Source organism: Triticum urartu, chromosome 2, assembly GCF_003073215.2.
Source record: "Triticum urartu cultivar G1812 chromosome 2, Tu2.1, whole genome shotgun sequence".
Lineage (NCBI taxonomy): Eukaryota > Viridiplantae > Streptophyta > Magnoliopsida > Poales > Poaceae > Triticum > Triticum urartu.
Window position 1 is genome coordinate 738,531,888 of NC_053023.1, and position 18,976 is coordinate 738,550,863.

General features: G+C 46.9%; 1 protein-coding gene across 1 annotated transcript; it reads left to right on the top strand.

Moving 5' to 3' along the window:
• The first annotated feature begins 13,276 nt into the window (after positions 1 to 13,276).
• LOC125540349 (tubby-like F-box protein 7) lies at positions 13,277 to 17,186 on the top strand. Its single transcript, XM_048703959.1, has 5 exons — positions 13,277 to 13,692; positions 14,634 to 15,062; positions 15,215 to 15,302; positions 15,559 to 15,691; positions 15,802 to 17,186. Exons 2-5 carry the CDS (start codon positions 14,697 to 14,699, stop codon positions 16,628 to 16,630), a joined length of 1,416 nt encoding a protein of 471 aa, XP_048559916.1. The 5' UTR covers positions 13,277 to 13,692; positions 14,634 to 14,696; the 3' UTR covers positions 16,631 to 17,186.
• The last annotated feature ends 1,790 nt before the right edge of the window (positions 17,187 to 18,976 follow it).

Below are 18,976 nucleotides of genomic sequence, written 5' to 3' on the forward strand. Positions count from 1 at the left end.
ATCTTTGTATTTCTATTCCAATTATTGGTTTGGTTTGGCCAACTAGATTGGTATTTTTTGCAATGAGGGAGGTGCTTAGTTTTGGATTCAATCTTAAGGTGTCCTCACCTGGTGACAAAATAGGGGTAGCGAGGCACGTATTGTATTGTTGCCATCAATGATAAAAAGATAGGGTTTTCATCATATTTTTTGAGTTTATCCCTCTACATCATGTCATCTTAGTTAAGGCATTACTCCGTTCTTATGAACTTAATACTCTAGATGCATGCTGGATAGCGGTCGATGTGTGGAGTAATAGTAATAGATGCAGGCAGGAGTCGGTCTACTTGACACGGACGTGATGCCTATATTCATAATCATTGTCTTGGATATCGTCATAACTTTACGCTTTTCTATCAATTGCTCGACAGTAATTTGTTCACCCACCATGTTGTTTTCTTTTAAGAGGGAAGCCTATAGTGAAACCTATGGCCCCCGGGTCTATTTTCCATCATATATTTTCATATCTATAAACCAAAAATCCCAAAAATACCTTGCTGCAATTTATTTGTTTTTACTTTGTTTTACGTTTTAGTAATCTTTTATATCTATCTCTATCAGATCTCATCTTGCAGTTGACCGTGAAGGGATTGACAACCTCTTTATCGTGTTGGGTGCAAGTGTTTGATTGTTTGTGCAGGTGCATAGATTGGAGACTTGCTTGTACCTCCTACTGGATTGATACCTTGGTTCTCTAACTGAGGGAAATACGTATATCTACTTTGTTGCATCACTCTTTCCTCTTTAAGAGAAAAACCAACGTAAACTCAAGAAGTAGCAGTCAGCTTAACCTTGTCAGATTTACATTATTTTTGTATTTCAATGGGGGATGTTGAGGCAAACTTATGATGCTAACAAGTTGGTTAGGTGCCGAGTTGGATTAGACATCGATAGCCATGAAGTCTTCACGCACGTGCCCCTAAGGAACAACGCCATGGAGTGGAGCGGCAATCATCGTCATTGAAACCTTGAATAGATCTGAATCACCTGACATCAAATCTCGCTACATGACGAGAAACCCTACCTCACCGCCCCAAGGAGAGGGTAAGAATCTACGTCGGAGCTCCTGTCAACTACGTCCATACGATGAACTCAAGGAGGATCGAAGTTTGTAAACCAAACTTAAAGAAGAAACGTCGCCATCCCCTTGAGAGTCGCATCCGTCTTTCCTCCGCAATTTGTCATCACTCGTGTGCACCCGGGACCAACTGCCCAGTCAGTCCCCCATCTTGAAATTGATCCAAGCTGAGCACGGTTAACTTTGGAACTCTTTTTGAATAGGCTCCGGAAAAAGAAGAAAATCGCCCTATTAAACCAGGCTATCACACAGGGGCACGGGGATTTCCCTCCATGCCACTAGCTGTCGGAGTGGGCGACGAATCCACGGTCTCACCTACGAAGTCTGGAGAGGAGAGTTTGCCCTAGTCGCCAAGGATATGAGTGGAAACGCCATGAGAATTTTCTTTCTATTGTGTTATTTATATCTAATTGATGATTTGTAACTATAACAATAAATTATATGTTTTCTAGTTTTAGTTTTCGTATTATCTATACCAATATAAAAAGACCCAAAGAGTAGATACAATAATCTCAACCATCAAACCAGGTCAATCCAACGACCTAGATTGCTCCAATGTTGAGCGCTCAACATGTTTAGCGCGTAATGAATATCTTCTAAATGTCGATGTTAGTGTTCATCACAAAAAAATCGACCAATATTTGCATGCAATTAATGCACGTACATATTTACTAGTTACTCTAAAAGCATGTTTCATCCAATCAAATATCATTAAAATATTACCGTAAAACATTTCCCGCAACAATGTGTGGATATCTAGTAATTCTAGTCGTTTCAAGGAGCAACGACATTGGAGACCGGCCGTTTGGGACCTCCTATTTGACGCCTTTGTGTCAAACTGGGAACTCTTACTTGATGCCGTTGTTAGCTTCAAATAGAAGGTGGCTCACGCAGGCCACCATGATTGGGTTGGCGCATTTCATGTAAGCTACTGGAGCGAGCGTTGCTACAATTTTTTAGTTTTACAAGGCTTTAGATGATTCTTTACTTCTTTTGGTATTTTTTGGATTTTAGAATTTGATTTTGGTCTTAAAAACATGAATATTTTATAAATGAGCTTTTCGAAAAGGTGAATATTTTCTAAATTTGTTAATGGTTCTTTTAGGAAAATATGAATATTTAGTATGCAAAGGTAAAAGGATTGATTCTATCTAGTGTCTAGCTGCATATTTAACAATAGCAGCTGGGTGGGATTCATCAACCCAAACACTAATCTAGCATCTGATTCTAGCCATACAAAACTCGTCCCATAATCGCGTAGATATGCGATCAATCAAGGCTTGTTCCATGTGCCCGGACTAACTAACAATGCTATTGGACATAGCTTAGCATCATATACGTCCAGGAAAAAGTTGATGCAAGTCTCATTCTGCTAGTGTCTTTTGCGAAAAAGGAAGAAGGATAAAAGTTTCAGCTGCAGTCTCCTCTTTGAGCAGCTGGATTCAGTCTTGCTGGTATAAAGCAGTATCTGTGCGGGGAATGGAAATTAATTAAAGGCAGCAGCTGGTTGCTGTTGCTGTTGTCTGTCTCCTATTGAGTTTCAAGAAAACTTTCTCGTCGGTGCATGTACCTGCATTTGCACAATCAATTAATCTTCTTCGACCAGTGCTGCTAATTAATTAAACTGATGAAGTGATGAGTGATAGATGGCAACGTTGTTATTGTTATCAAGCTCTAGGTAGGGCCATGCATCAAGGCTCTGAATCACTCTCTCCTTTTTGTTCTTCAACTCGCTTCCATTTAGAAAAGTGTGGCGCCATTCATCCTAGGTTGGTCTCAAAGATAGGCATCCTACTTTCTAGATAATGAGCAACATGCTAATAGCTTTGTTTTGGGTAGACATCTTTTAATATCCTTTTTGTTCCTTGATTTTTGAACAGATACGCTTAATTGTATGGTAGTACACAATATTGTTGTCATCTCTTGACACTATATTAGAGCGGCAATCATCGTCTACTAATTTAATATTACAAGCATAATACCATCTTTTGATATATTTTTTAAAACAGAGGCAAAAGATTTGTCTTATCTATTAATTAAGAAGAGAATAAGTTTGTTACAATCCATCCAAATACCACATTAATTATTATTCTCGTAACACAATTGACCATAATTTTTTCGCTCCGGCGGTGAATCCAAAGGTTTGGCTCGGTCATAATGGTGCTGAGTAAAATGGTTGGTGGCGCGCTATTGTTGTGCAGTACCATTCCTCTCATTCCATATGGTCTACGACACAAGCTTGGTAAGAGAAGCCATGGCCTTCCGCTTCATGGTGTCGGCGCTGGTTCGACTTGCCCATCGATCCTTTACGGGGGCCTCCAAATACCAAGAGGCCACGCCCAAGTCCTCGAGTTGTAGCTTCTCCATTACCAAACCCCATAGCCTCAAAGTTAACAACACTTAAGAAAGAGGTGTGTGCCGCACTCTTGCACTCTCTTAGCAGCTGCCGGCGCACATCCTTGGTCCACTACCAAAGGCACGACCCCGCCAGATCGCTGCCATCCCCCGCCCCGCCCGCCGCCAAGCACCCGCCAGATCCGGAACCAGACATGGGTCGTCGCCACCAGGCATGCTCGGCCTCCGCCACCACGGCACGTGCCACCGCCGTGACCACATAGCCTTCCATGCTGAGGCTCAGCCGCCGCACCCCACACAGTGGCACACCCCCGCACGTTGATGATGTCCCGGGCCGCCCACCGCCGCACGGAGAGAAGAGGAGGCCCCACCACCGCCGACCGGGCTTTGCCCGTCATCGAGCTCCGACAGCGGCAAGGAGAGGGAGGGAAGGTGGGAGCTAAGGGGGCGGCGGCTAGGGTTTCCCCCGTCGCTTGCGAGAGCGACACAGGGAGGGGGCATCTCACCTAGCTTAGTTTCGCAACAACGGCATGCATGCTACCTGTTTCTGTGTTTTTTTCATTATATATTTTCACGTCGGTTAGTCGCGGTCTAGTAATTCAATAAATTTTATACTATGAGCATACTGCCATCTTTCAGTATTAATCATGCGAGTGGTTGTCACGTTCACATCTCGGAATATCATTGTCGGAATATCATTGACAACCAAATTCAGCATAGCGTCGTCCAGTTGCAAAGACCTTCTATCTTGAAACATGTTAGACTATGTATAGCTTCTGTATTTATGTACATATATTGTACCAATTGTAACACACCCATTATATATATGAAATAAGCCACCCCTAGAAGGTTGAGCTGGTTCCCTCAAATCATTGTCTTACATGGTAACAGACCTGGCTACGTCCTCCGCTTCCATGAAACCCTAATCGTGCCGCCGCCCCTACATCGCGTCGCCGCCATGTCAGGTGCCGCTGCCTCCAGCTCCTCCTCCGCCGGGTTTCTTCCGGCCTCGCTCGCTGCCCTCCTCTCTCTCCCGCTCGACTCGGCCACCATGCGGCAGCCTCAGATCGGGACCAGGAGCGTCGGCTCGTTCTTCTCCAACAATCCTTCGGCTTCTTCATCGTCGGGGCATGCGCTGACGATCCATACGTCGAGCGCCCCTTCACCCGCATCATCGACCGGCGCCATCGCGCCTCTGGCCTTCGCGCCCGAGGCCACCTCGTTGGCCATCACGGCGGCCCTCATGGCGCCCGCGCCCCCCGCAGGATCCATTTCGGTCGCGCTGGCTGCTTCCCTCTACGGGGCGTATCCGCCGCCGCCGCACGCGGGTTCCAATCCCGTGGTGTCGCCCGCGCCGCCCGTCCCTGCCCCCATGGCGTACGCGCCCCCGGCAGGTGTCTCGACGGGATCGATGCCTCCACCGTTCCACTTCGGCAACCTCATCACTGTCAAGCTCTCGTCCAATGTTCAAGAAATCGTTAACTGGTAGCTGCTCGGTCAGTTTAGGAGTAGCGATTAGTCGGTGAATCGACCTATTAACTGGATTAATCGGTCCACCATTAATTAGTAGATTGAATAGAAACTTGGCAACATATATCTAGATTTTTAATTATTATACCATACTCTCATGCTCCCAGCTATGTAGTATACCAAAATATGGTGCCATACACATATGAAAAGCATAGAGAGGAGGTAAAATTATTAATCCTATCTATTAAGGAGCGGCATGGGGCCCGAAGGGGTTATGGGCCAAACTTTTGGGCTTTGTTTGCCCACCCGTTAATGGGCCAGCAGGGATTAATCAGCATGACAATTGATTAATCGGTCTAACTGGCCAATTAATCGGCCAAACAAGTTAACGCGACAAATAGGTGTTATTCGATTCGACCATGCTATGAGTAGCGATTAACTAGCCCATTAACTGATTAATCGGGTGAATTCTTGAACAATGCTCTCGTCCGACAATTATATTTTCTGGCGTGCGCAGGTTCTTCCGCTCCTTGGGAGCCACTACTTGCTTGGCTATGCCGACGACACTTTTCCTTGCCCTCCTGCGCTGGTGGACAGCGTGAACAGTCCGGTTTACAACCCGGCGCACCGTGTCTGGACGGGGCAGGACCAGACGAACCTCTCCTCCATCTAGGGTTCGCTCACTCCGGCTGTTGCCGGGCTCATCGTCTTTGCAAAGACTTCCCATGAGGCTTGGACCATCCTTGAGCGCTCTTTTGCGTCACAGTCGCAAGCCCGTGTTAGTTCCCTCTGTCGCGAGCTTGGCGCCTGTGAGAAGCTCGACTCCACGGCCACAGATTTCTACAACAAGGTCAAGGCTCTTGCTGACACACTGGCGTCCATTGGACAGCCGCTTACCGACTCCGAGTTCAACTCCTTCATTGTCAATGGCCTCGACGAAGAGTATGATGGTTTGGTTGAGATCATTAATGAGCGCGGCAACACGACCCCTATGATGGTGCATGAGGTCTACTCTCGACTTCTTCTCACTGAGCAGCGCGTTGAGGCGCGCCGTGCCAACCGCAGCTGCGGCTCCTCCTCCGCTAATGCAGCCTACAGAGGTGGTCTCCCCTCCGATGGCGCTCAGTCATCCGCCTCGGGCAAGGGGCCGGCGCCGCTGCCTCCAGCCTCGTCCACCCCCACTCTGACTCTACCTAGCGATGGGGGGCGGCGGGTCTGCCAGCTGTGTGGTCTTGACGGGCATTGGGCCTCCAAGTGCCATCGCCGCTTTCAGAAGAGTTTCCTCGGTCTCGGCAACGATGGCAAGGATACGCGCAACACTGCGCGTCACGTGGCCATGGCTGATCGCCCGACGCAGCAGAAGTCTCAGGGCCATACTCAGTCCTACTCCATTGATCCGCACTAGTACATGGACTCTGGGGCAACGGAGCATCTGACGAATGAGATGGGGAAGCTTCATCCTCGCGAGCCCTATCACGGCTCCGATAAGATCCACACCGCCAACGGAGCAGGTATGCACATCTCTCATATTGGTCAAGCATCTCTGCTTACTAGTCATGCCACTAGGAGGCTTCAGCTTCGTGATCTTCTTAGAGTACCATACGTGACGCGTAATGTCCTTTTAGTTCCTAAACTCACTTATGACAATAATGTGTTTTGTGAATTTCACCCGTTTGATCTTTTTATTAAGGATCGGGACACAAGGAACGTTCTTCTTAGTGGGCGTCTCTACCAGGGCCTTTACCGTCTGGAGCATCCTGGAGTCTCTCGGGTTTTCAGTGGAGTTCGCGTCTCGTCGTCACAGTGGCATGCTCGTCTTGGTCATCCTGCCACACCTATCGTTCGTCATGTTTTGCGTTGTCATGGGCTTCCTAGTGTCTCTAGCAATAATGATGTAGCAGTGTGTGATGCTTGTCAGCAGGGGAAGAGTCATCAACTTCCCTTTTCGGAGTCTAGTCGTGAGGTGAGACATCCTTTAGAACTTGTTTTTCGGATGTATGGGGCCCTGCCCAAACTTCTGTCAGTGGTCATGACTACTATATCAGTTTTGTGGATGCTTACAGTCGCTTTACTTGGCTCTATCTTATTAAGCGTAAGTCTGGTGTGTTTGATATTGTTGTTCAGTTTCAAAAACATGTTGAACATCTTCTCAAGCATAAAATCATTCATGTTCAGTCGGACTAGGGTGGTGAGTATCGCAATCTCAACTCCTTCTTCCAGTCGCATGGGATTGCTCATCGTTTAGCATGTCCACATACTCATCAGCAGAATGGTTCCGTCGAACGTAAGCATCATCATATTGTCGAGACTGGTCTCACTCTTTTGGCCCATGCATCGGTTCCTTTCCGGTTTTGGAGTGATGCTTTTACCACTGCATGCTTTCTTATCAATCGTACTCCCACACGTGTTCTCAATATGAAGACTCCCGTTGAACTTCTCCTTAATGAACAACCTGACTATACTTTCTTTAAAGTATTTGGGTGTGCTTGTTGGCCGCATCTTCGAGCCTATAACAAATGCAAGCTGGAATTTAGGTCCAAAAAGTATGTCTTTCTTGGCTATAGTTCCCTTCATAAAAGTTACAAATGTCTTCATGTTTCCACTAATCGTGTCTACATTTCTTGGGATGTAGTGTTTGATGAGCTTGTCTTTCTGTTTGCCAACCTACCCGTGTCCACAGATGCCTCTCCTTCCATGCATTCATCCTCTCTTGCCTCTGACCAATTTGATGATGTTGCATACTCTCATGTGTTATTGCCTAACCATGGTGCAGGAACTGGACGTGGGGCTCGTTTGGAGCTTTTGGAGGATCCACCATCTTCATCGCCTCCGCTCTCTGATATGCACGTCGATTGCGCCGCGTCGTTGCATGGCCTTGATCCGCGCGCCCATGCACGATCGATGGATGTGCCTGTGGCGCCGCCTCCTGACTCTGAGTCGGCCTTGTCCTCTGATCGGCCCGGCACGCCTGTCACGCCTACCTCGCTGTCGCCAGTGGTTCGGTCCTCTACGCCGGTGTCTCCCGCGGCTCGGCCCGCTACGCCGGCGTCGCCCGCGGCTCGGCCCGCTATGCCGGCATCGCCCGCGGCTCGGCCGGTTAGCCCACTGGCGGGCTCTGGATCCACCTCGCCACGTGCCATGTTGGCAGACTTGACTGCATCGCCTGGCTCCTTGCCACCTGGGCTCTCTACGTCAACATTGCCCAGCCTCTCGCTGGCTGATTCTTCTTCGTCATCATCGCCCAGTCCCTCGTCGGCTGCTCCCTCAACCTCGACGGCTCCTGTGTCATGTCCACATACGCGCAGTCGCAGTGGTATTTTTCGCCCTAAGGAACGTAAGGATGGTATTATTGCTTGGTTGGCGGCATGTCTGGTTGTTGCTGTTGCGGATCTGTCTTCTGAGCCCCGCTCGTATCAGGCTGCCATGCACATTCCTCATTGGCGAGAGGCTATGGAGCAGGAGTATCATGCTCTTCTTCGCAATAAGACTTGGACTTTTGTTCCTCCCCCACCCACGGGTTAATGTTATTGACTCTAAGTGGGTGTTCAAAGTGAAGATGCACTTGGATGGATCTATTGAGCGTTATAAAGCGCGCCTTGTTGCCAGAGGATTTCGGCAGCGCTATGGTCTTGATTATGAGGACACCTTCAGTCCCATTGTCAAGCCTACCACCATTCGACTTCTTCTTTCTCTTGCTGTCACTCGAGGTTGGTCTCTTCGTCAGTTTGATGTACAAAATACCTTTCTTCATGGTTTCTTGGAGGAAGAGGTTTATATGCGACAGCCGCCTGGTTTTTCTGATCCTGACCGTCCTGATCACATCTGTCGTCTCACCAAAGTGCTCTATGGTCTGAAGCAAGCTCCTCGTGTCTGGCATGCCCGTCTTGCCTCAGCTCTTCGTGCTCATGGGTTTGTGTTGTCTACTGCTGACTTCTCATTATTTCTTCTACAGAAGCCAGAGGTCACTATGTATCTTTTGGTCTATGAGGATGATATTATTCTCGTCAGTTCCTCTCGGTCTGCTGCTGATGCTCTTGTTCGCTCTCTTGGTACTGATTTTGCTGTCAAAGATCTTGGGAAGCTTCACTACTTTCTTGGGGTTGAGGTTACTTCTCGTGCTGATGGTCTTGTTATGACGCAGAAGAAGTACTCCTTGGATTTATTGCAGCGAGCTGGGATGCTAAAGTGCAAACCGACTACCACACCCATGTCGTCTACCCACAAGATCACTGCTGTTGATGGTGAGCTTCTGTCTTCTGCGGATGCCACAGAGTACAGGAGTATTGTTGGTGGTCTCTAGTACTTGACGATCACGAGACCAGATATTTCTTATGCTGTCAACAGGGTTTGTCAGTATCTTCAGGCTCCCCGAGACACTCATTGGACTGTTGTTAAGCGCATCCTGCGTTATGTCCAATTCACAGTGTCTTTTGGGATGCATATTCGGCCAACTCCCTCTCGGGTTCTCTTGACCTATTATGATGCGGATTGGGCTGGCAATCCGAATGACAGGCGACCCACGGGGGCTATGTTGCATTCTTTGGCTCTAACTTGATCGCCTAGAGTGCTCGGAAATAGGCTACTGTATCGCGTAGTAGTACTGAAGCCGAGTATAAGGTTGTGGCTAATGCTACTGCAGAGATTATCTGGGTGCAATCTTTGCTTCAGGAGTTGGGTATGTCTCAACCGCAGCCTCCTATTCTTTGGTATGATAACATCGATGCTACATACCTTTCTGCAAATCCGGTATTTCATGCTCGAATGAAACACATTGAAGTTGACTATCACTTTGTACAAGAACGTGTGTCACAAAAGCAACTCCAGATCAAGTTCATCTCTTCTAAGGATCAACTTGTAGACATCTTCACTAAGCCTTTGCCTCTACCACAGTTCGAGGCCTGTAGGCGCAATCTTTACCCTTCTCAGTTCTTTAGAAAGTGACTAAGATTGAGGGAGGGTGTTAGACTATGTATAGCTTCTGTATTTGTGTACATATATTATATCAATTGTACACCCATTATATATATGAGATAAGCCACCCCTAGAGGGTTGAGCTGGTTCCTCCAAATCATTGTCTTACAAAACAATACAGTACAGTTCTTGTCTTTTTTGGGATCATAAAATACAGTCCGCACCTTCTTCCTTTCCATTTCTTTTTCTTTGCAGCCGCTGTGGATAAGGATAAAGAGCAGTCATGTACTCCCTCCGTCCAGAAATAATTGTCATCAAAATGGACAAAAAGAAATGTATCTAGACGTATTTTAGTTCTAGATACATACATTTTTGTCCATTTTGATGACAAGTATTTCCGGACGGAGGGAGTACGTGCTAATGATCTCATACTCTCCCTTAATGAATTAGGCTAATCTAACCAAAGGTATCAGACTAGTTAAATTTGTTTAGTAAGCAGGGGTAAAAGGACCGATTCTAGTTAGTGCCAGGTTGCATATTTCACACTGGCAGCTGGTGGCATGCATTAACCCAAACGATCATCTAATCTAGCATCTGATCCCTGCAGCAGGTTATACGGAACTCCTCCCATAATCCTGTAAGATGTGCCATCGATCGATGCTTGTTCCCCCGTGTGCCGAACTAACCAACAATCCCTATTACACATTGCTTAGCATTAGATACTTCGGAGAAAAAGATGGTGCATGTCCCACTCTGCTGCTAGTATCTTGTTGCACAAAAGAAACACCAAGAAAAGTCCAGTCCCAGTCCCCTGTGGTGCAGCTGGATTCAATCAATCTTGCTGGCATAAAGCTAGTCGAATCGGATTAAAGGCAGCAGCCGATCAAGGTGCTTGTTGCTGTCTCCCATGGCCAGTTGGCCACCATGGCCACCATGGAGTTCCACAGGAATTTTCTCAGTGCTTGCACCTGCATCTGCACAAACCTCTGATCAGTGCTGATAATTAGAGTGATGAGTGACAGATTGCGACGTTGTTAATGTTATCCGTCTCCCGGTAGGGCCGTTAGGGCGCGCGTGCGAGCCTCCTTTTTGTTTTGCCACTTGCTTCCATTTAGGTAGCATCATGGGAGAAAAAACTAGTGCCAATTGTTGCCGTTGTTGCTATTATATGATGATGGTTTCCTCCGAATCTGTGTGCTCATATGTAGTAGTACTGTTATTTTTGTTCCTCATTATCTCTGATTTGATTTCGCCTCCGTGATTTCGCAAGCGTATCCAATCGTTTGACTTGTGCATAAACAACGGGGGGTCGATATTGTATACAATTGAGCAGGAGTATCTCGAAAGATCTGGAGTTTCTAGTGAAATGTTTTTGTGCAAGTACACTTGCCAGGAAATAAAAATGAAAAGGTAGACAGATGGGAAATTAAAGGGAGAGGCAGGCATGCTAACCACCTGCCTGCCTGCGTGCAGCAATGAGAAGAACAGTTAGCAACCACATTAAATCAAGCTGGACCAATTGGTTGGATCCATGTAGCTGTCAGCGCGTGCAGCAGTTCCATGATGCTTTATGGGATCACTACACGTTTAAGTACAGTGACATCCATCTAATTTGCCTCAATGATTACCGCGGCATGGATGATCGTACACACACTATGGCAGCTGATCAGACATTTTACTTGATGAGTATAAGTACAACCTGATCTCAAGCCCATACCATATGGCACCGGTAATCAGACATTTTACTAAACAGAAGATAATGCATGATTACCGGGTCAATGTAAATCTGCAAGAGTGATTAACTAATTATTCGGCCGATAAGAACGAACTCGCATAGCATCACATCTGAGATTAAGAAGAAAAGACCTTGGGATAATTTACTTGCACAACATCTGATTTCCAACCCATGATTTTACATTGACCTGCTGCTAGGTACTCCCTCCGTTCCAAAATAGATGATTCAATTTTATACAAAGTTAGTACAAAGTTGAGTCATCTATTTTGGAACGAAGGGAGTAGTATATAATCAGGTATTTTCTAAAGCATGGTTACCAGGTCAATATAAATCTCGAAACTTCGGTTAACCATGTGGTCGATAAGAACGAACGAACACACATCACATTGCCATAGATATTTTATGACAGAATCAAAAAGAAGAGATCTTGAGATGGAATAAAAAATATCTCGGGATATTTTTGTTTGTTCGCCAGGCCATTGCCTTGCAAGAAAAGAAAAGAAAAGGTCTTTGTGCCTGTCCTTTGCTTTCCATAATGTGTGCCGCTTTCTTATCCTGCATGCCTTTACTTCTCCTTTTTCTCCACCCTCATGGGGCGATGGATGGATGGGTACGTTAGTGAAATGCCCACTCGGACGGCTGGGTTTACAAATTAGGTTCAGTTATTCTCCGGCGCCTTTTCTGAATGTGCATGGTGAAATTTCCTGCATCTGGACTGGACGCGCTGCTCCCCCATCCCACTGAAACTGAAATGCCTCTGCCTGCTTGCCGTGTTTGCATGCAGCATTTTGATTGTGCTTGTCCTCGTCAGAGAGCAGTAAGTAGATAACATCCATGATCTATGCATCCACCCAAGTGGACTGAACCTGAACCGAATTGAATGGGGATGAATGGCGCTGCCGTACTGGTTGGTGCTGCACCTGTTTTGCAATAACACATGGATGGATGGATGGATGGATGGATGGATGGACAGTTACGCCAACCAAACCAAACCAGCAGCCTCCTCTGCACCTGAGCTTCTCTGCTAGCTGTCCACTGCCCAGTATCCCTAACGGCTCACACAGCATGTAACACTGGATTAATTGTGTGAAATTTCGAAATGTTCTGGTACTTCTCGGTAAGATTCAGCCAAGTCAGGGTTACTCTCTGAAATACTCCCTCCGTCCGAAAATAAGTGTATAATGAGATGGAGCGAGTAACAAGAAGGGTTTTAGACTTGAGTGGGTGTTTACATGCAAAAAACCACAAAAAAGTCTTACATTTTTTAGTACTTAACTAGCAGTAACATGACAGTCAGAGTTTCAGACTTGAGTGGGCATTAGAATATATACAGGATTGATTCAGTGGGAATTACTAGCAGCAGAAAAATTCAGAGAATTCATGATTGCCCATGTGTTTCAGGCTCCAGCAGCCATGCATACATGGTAGTAGTAGTAAAACCTGCCAGATCTTTTGTCCATGTTTAACCCCAGTGGCATCCACGTCGGATAATGCTCTCGCGCCAGTGCAAAGCCGAATCTATTTTTGCAAATCTCCCTGTCATACGCCGCTGAAAGTTTTCAAGTACAGAAATATCAACGGAACATCTGAATCTGAACGAACCAAGGAAGACAGTGGGCGGAGCAAAGGGAAGAAAAGCAGGCGGTTTTCGTTTCTTTCTTTCTTTCTTTCTTGCACCCTGGCCCGCCGGCCCCGCTCGTCGCCTCCCTCGGCTCGGCCCTATCCACCACCCGTGGACGACGGACGGTCTCCTTAAATCCGATCCGCGGATCACCACTACCACCACCATTACCGCGCCTCCGCTCTCCCCTGCCTTTCTCGCGAGCCCACCCACCCCCGGACACACCCGCCTCACTCCCAACCGGACCCAACCACCACTCAAGGTCGGCACTGCCGTTGCGATTTCTTGGCGAGCGTTCAGATCAGATTTCGCTGTGAAGAAGCCGCCGGATCTTCTCCGAGGGCTGGCCGAGATCCGGAGTGCAAATCTGAGTCCCGTGCGTCTCCGAGCCTCAGGGGATTCCATGCGAGATTTTGATTTTGGGGATCTTTCTTGTTGGATAGCAGTTCAGCGGCCGTCCGATCTGTGCTCTCTACACCAGTGGTGAGGAAACTGCTCTCTTCTCCCCAACATCTGCTCTAGCCCTCGCATTACATCTTTGATTTTGCATCTGAGTAGTAGTTACTCCTAGTCTGTTAGCTAGCTGATCCCGGAAGCGCAGAAAAAAGATGATGAACTTGAGGCTGTGTGTGTGGAACAACTGCTCAGATTCAACTGTTTTTTCAGCAGCCTTTGGTGAAGGAAAGAAACCCTGTCTGTTTTTCATTTATCCAGATGCCAACTGCTGGATCCGTGCTCGATTTCCAGAGCTGGGGAGTGCCTTTGCCTGATCTGGGCACAGGAATCTGCAGTCAATCTCTAGGGAAAAGGCACCCTTTTTTCCACTCCACCGTTTCTTAGATTGTACTCCGTACAGTAGTAGTAGCAAAGACTAATATTTCCAAGTTTAATGAATATACTACTACTGCGCGCCGGCGTCAACGGGAGGCCTAAAACGTTCTCGTTTATCCACGACGCGCGGATTAAGGATAGGAACAAGGAGAAAAGGGTTAGTTTTGCTGATCAAGGATGCCTGTAATAAGGTGTTATGTTGGCCTTTCACCATCGGAGAAGCCGTGCCGCATCTGGTTATGTTTGTATCTAGTACGCAAACGAGAATGACTAATCAACTGATTGGTCCACTGTCCCTGGCCAGGGTCTGGGTTAGTCAAGTGGGCATGGTTTTTCTCTGTTAGGCTTGACTTTCACCATACTCACTATTAAATCTCCATATGGCATCATATGCTTCTAGATAGAAGCAGTCGCTGTTAAGCGTCCTTGGTTTAGGAGCTACCATGCTGTGTGCGATACGTTGGTTTTGTCGCTAGATAGGAACAGAATGTAAGATAATCTATGGCATGCCTTAGCGGGTTCTGTAATGTTCATAGCATGCCTTTGAGCTTATTTCACAAGGTATTGATCGCCGTGCTGCTTCTGAATTGCAGATCGCACTTTTGCTGTTGTCGCCTGCTGCGGTTGGTTACTCAGGGTTTGCATCAAGTCCAAAGATGACTTTGCGCAGCATAGTTCGCGATTTAAGGGAGAGCTTTGGAAACCTGTCAAGGCGGAATTTCGAGGCGAAAATCTCAAGCGTCCCAAGCCTTTCGGGCCATCACAGGGGGAAATCGCTTGAATCTGCAAGTGATCTGCAGGATAGTCTTGTCACAAACCTGCAAGGCAATTGGGCTAGCCTTCCTCCTGAATTACTTCGGGATGTGATGAAAAGGTTGGAGGAAGACGACAGCAATTGGCCATCCCGCAAGGATGTTGTTGCTTGCGCTTCTGTCTGTACAACTTGGAGAGAGATGTGCAAGGATATAGTGAGGAATCCAGAATTCTGTGGAAAGCTCACCTTTCCTGTGTCCCTTAAGCAGGTAACCGCACCATTCTATCTGATTAATAAGAAAACTTGACATTCATATTGTTAATCAGTCTGGCCCTGTATTTAATTAAGCTATCTTTTTTTGTTATTTGGGATGTGATATTTTCTTACCTTTTAACACTTGGTTCAATTTCTCATGTGCAGCCTGGATCTCGAGATGGATTGATCCAGTGTTTCATCAAAAGGGACAAGTCAAAGCTAACTTATCGTCTCTACCTGTCCCTTACTTCTGGTATGTTTGTGTAATTGCCCTGCACTTCTCCGTTGTGCTCCTAATCATCATTTTTTTATTCAGTTTTGATGATTCAAATGTATAAAAATAAAAAGTATAGTGTATAAAGCCTTAGTAACCTCAGTAAAATTGTAGGGATGCCCTGTTTTATTCATAAATCTGTATTTGCTACAGAGGTTTAAGTAGTTTAGTTTTAATATGGTCAGAAGTCAGAACAAATACACAGCACACTGAGCATTTTGATTGCATCTTGCAGCTGTGCTTGATGATAATGGCAAGTTCCTACTGTCAGCTAAAAGGAGTCGGAGAACAACTTACACCGACTATGCCATTTCTATGGATCCTAAAAATATATCCCGGTCAAGTAGTGGCTACATCGGGAAATTGAGGTAACATACCCTTTGACAACAGTCTTCCCTTACCCCATTGTCACTTGAAATGACTTTGTCCGGGTATATGTGCATACAAATCTAACAGACAACATGGATGGTACTTGCAGGTCAAATTTCCTCGGCACCAAATTCATCATCTACGACACGCAGCCGCCCTACAATGCCAGTAAACTCTGCCCGCAGGAACGGACCAGCCGGCGGTTCTCCTCCAGGAAAGTTTCCCCGAAAGTTCCTGCGGCGACCGGTAGCTACCCCATCGCTCAGGTGAACTACGAGCTGAACGTGCTCGGCACCCGCGGGCCAAGGCGGATGCAGTGCACCATGAACTCCATCCCGACATCAGCGGTAGACCCCGACGGCGTTGTGCCTGGCCAACCGAAGGAGCTCCTCCCCCGGCTATTCGAGGAATCCTTCCGCACCACAGCAAGTTCCAGGTACTCCACGGACTTCAGCAGCTGCCGCTTCTCCGAGTTTGGGGGAGGGCCTCTGAGAGAAGAAGGCGGCGATGAAAATGTGGGGGACAAGGAGAGCCCGCTGGTTCTCAAGAACAAGTCGCCTCGGTGGCATGAGCAGCTGCAGTGCTGGTGCCTCAACTTCCGCGGCCGCGTCACGGTGGCCTCGGTCAAGAACTTCCAGCTGATCGCCGCACCCGCCCCGCCACCGCCGGCCTCTGGAGGAGAGGCAGCTCCCGAGCCGTCTTTACAGCCGCAACCACCCCAGCAGCAGCCTACCTCTGCTACCGCACAACCCCAGCCTGCTGGCAGTTCGTTGTCTGCATCGTCGTCCTCGTCCTCAAGCCACCACGACACGGTGCTTCTGCAGTTCGGGAAGGTGTCCAAGGACACCTTCACCATGGACTACCGGTACCCGCTGTCGGCGTTCCAGGCCTTCGCCATCTGCCTGACCAGCTTCGACACCAAGCTGGCGTGTGAATAAATAAATAGATTCTCAGTACGACATCAGTGGTCATTCAGTGTCGTCTCTCCGTCGAGCTTCCGCGCCCAGGCCTGGGAACAAACGAGCGAACATATGCATCAAGTGCATGAGTAAATTTCTCTGCAAATTGTTGGTTCAGTTTCAGTCCCCCAGTGTGCTGGTTAAAGCTGTTATCAGTTGGGTAAAGATGTTATCAATCGGGTAGGGGAGATGATGTGCTTGTTAAAGCTGTTGATAGGGAGGGTTAGGGGTTGAAGGTGTGTCTGTGGTTCAGGGACAGGCTTCCACTATGTGATTGATTGCTACCTATGCATGTCTGATGCTGCCTCTGCTTGGGACTGGTATGAAATGTGAAGAGATGTTGAGTTGCAAAGGTAGTGCTAGGGATGTGTGGTCTTGCAAGGTTGAGAGTTGTCCTGGTCTCTCAGTCTCAGGCATTGTAATTGTACCTGGTGGGTGCCCAGACAGCAACATGTACTGGAAGTTACTGCTGAATGCTGCACTGATGTGACCATGGATGTGAGAAATCTTGATTTAATCAGTTGATTTGCTTGCTTGCCTGGTGTGCCGCACTGCACCTGCTCATATTGGGCGATCGCTGCCATTATTAGCTTATAAAAGAAAAATACTACTCCCTCGGATACATATTAATTGGCGTGTACTTAGTACAACTTTGTACTTAAGTTGAACTAGACACGGGTGAACTAATATGGATTAGAGGGGAGTATAATAATGATTAAGAAAGTATTTGACCGGATGAAATAAAGATTCGCCAAAGTCTGCCCCGGTACAGGTACATGTAGAGGCACGTACAGCTGCAGAATTTGGCGACCAGATTTCTTCCTCCTCTGCGCTGCCTTGGTTCTGGCTGGCTAGCTTGTCGTGTCCTCTTTGGCTTTGGCTTTGGCTTAATTTTAAATTATCGTAATACAAAACCCTCGACACTGGCAATCCAATCATTCAGAACAGGAATGTATGTTTGCATCAAGGACAGGAGTCTCTCTCTGCCTGCATGCATCAGTGTGATAGCTGAGGCTTAAGAAGAAAGCTTCCTTCCATACAATTTACTCCTTCCGTCTCATAATATAAGAACGTTTTTGACACTATATTAATATAAAAAACGTTTTTATATTATGGGACGGAGGGAGTACATATGATGTGATGTGATTAGTGCTTGTGCTCATTTTTTGCGGGGGATTAGTGTTCGTGCTTGTGTATATGTATATATGGTGTTGCGTGGTCCGTACAACTCTACATATGAAGCGTGAAGGAAGGAGCCTGTGGAGGTACCTACCAGATGCTGCGGATACACACACATCTTGCAATGCACTGTTGAGTTGTCTGGAACCCTCCACATTACGCACACGCAGCAACATGTACGTACGTACGTACAGCTAGCTAGCTGCTGAACAGCGACATGGTGTGCGTGTGCCCACACCACACTGGACCCAACAAGCCAACATACACACTCCAACAAACTAACAAACAAACAGTTGCCAGTGCTTATCTTGTTCCCCCAAGAAGGCTACTCGTGTTACAGCAACATTAGATGACCCTAACCGATTTTTTTTTAAAAAAAACAAATGGACTTTATTCAATGGAAATAACAGATACATCGTTTGTGAGGAATGGTACAATCTCAAACATAGGCTCCTCAACCAATCAATGGTAGAAGAAAATCTAGTCAACCTAGCAAGCTCGTGCGCAACCTTATTGGCTTCCCTATTACAATGTTCAAACCTAGAGGTAGGAAAATCACACGCCAAAAAATAGCAATCATCAAAGATTGCCGCCGCCGCTCCTGCTGACCGTCCGCCATTATTCATCGTTTCAATAACCTTCAAATTATCAGAATTAATAACTAGGCGATTGCAACCCGCACGTTGCGCTAATGAAAGACCGAATCTGAGAGCCCAAGCTTCCGCTGTTAGAGCATCGATGCAATGATCAATTTTCCAAGTACCCCTTGCAATAAACTTCCCTTTGTCGTTCCTCGGGACAGCCCCCGCCCTACCTTTAAGAAGATCATGATCAAAAAAAAGCGTCAACATTAAGTTTCACAAAACCCATCGGGGGACGAATCCAACCCCCTCTTTTCATAGAAGCCCTTGGACTGGAAGCAACAACATAATTAGTCGTAAGAGCTTGTATCCCCATTGAAATCTGTTTTGCATCTTGAATTCTCTACTTGTGCACTAATTTACGTCTTTTCCACCATAAATACCAAGACGTAATGGCAATCATCTCCCAAGTATTCTGGAACCACATAATAGATATATCTTGGTCAGACATGAGCAACAAAAACTCGAGGACTGCCTCTCCAGCACGATCAACTTCACAAGCTTG

Bases quoted from the DNA above. Each gene is read 5' to 3' on its own strand.
- LOC125540349 (XM_048703959.1), top strand. From the start codon at position 14,697: ATGACTTTGCGCAGCATAGTTCGCGATTTAAGGGAGAGCTTTGGAAAC. The intron at 15,303-15,558 runs GTATGTTTGTGT...TGCATCTTGCAG, and splicing joins CTACCTGTCCCTTACTTCTG to CTGTGCTTGATGATAATGGC. The intron at 15,692-15,801 runs GTAACATACCCT...TGGTACTTGCAG, and splicing joins GGCTACATCGGGAAATTGAG to GTCAAATTTCCTCGGCACCA.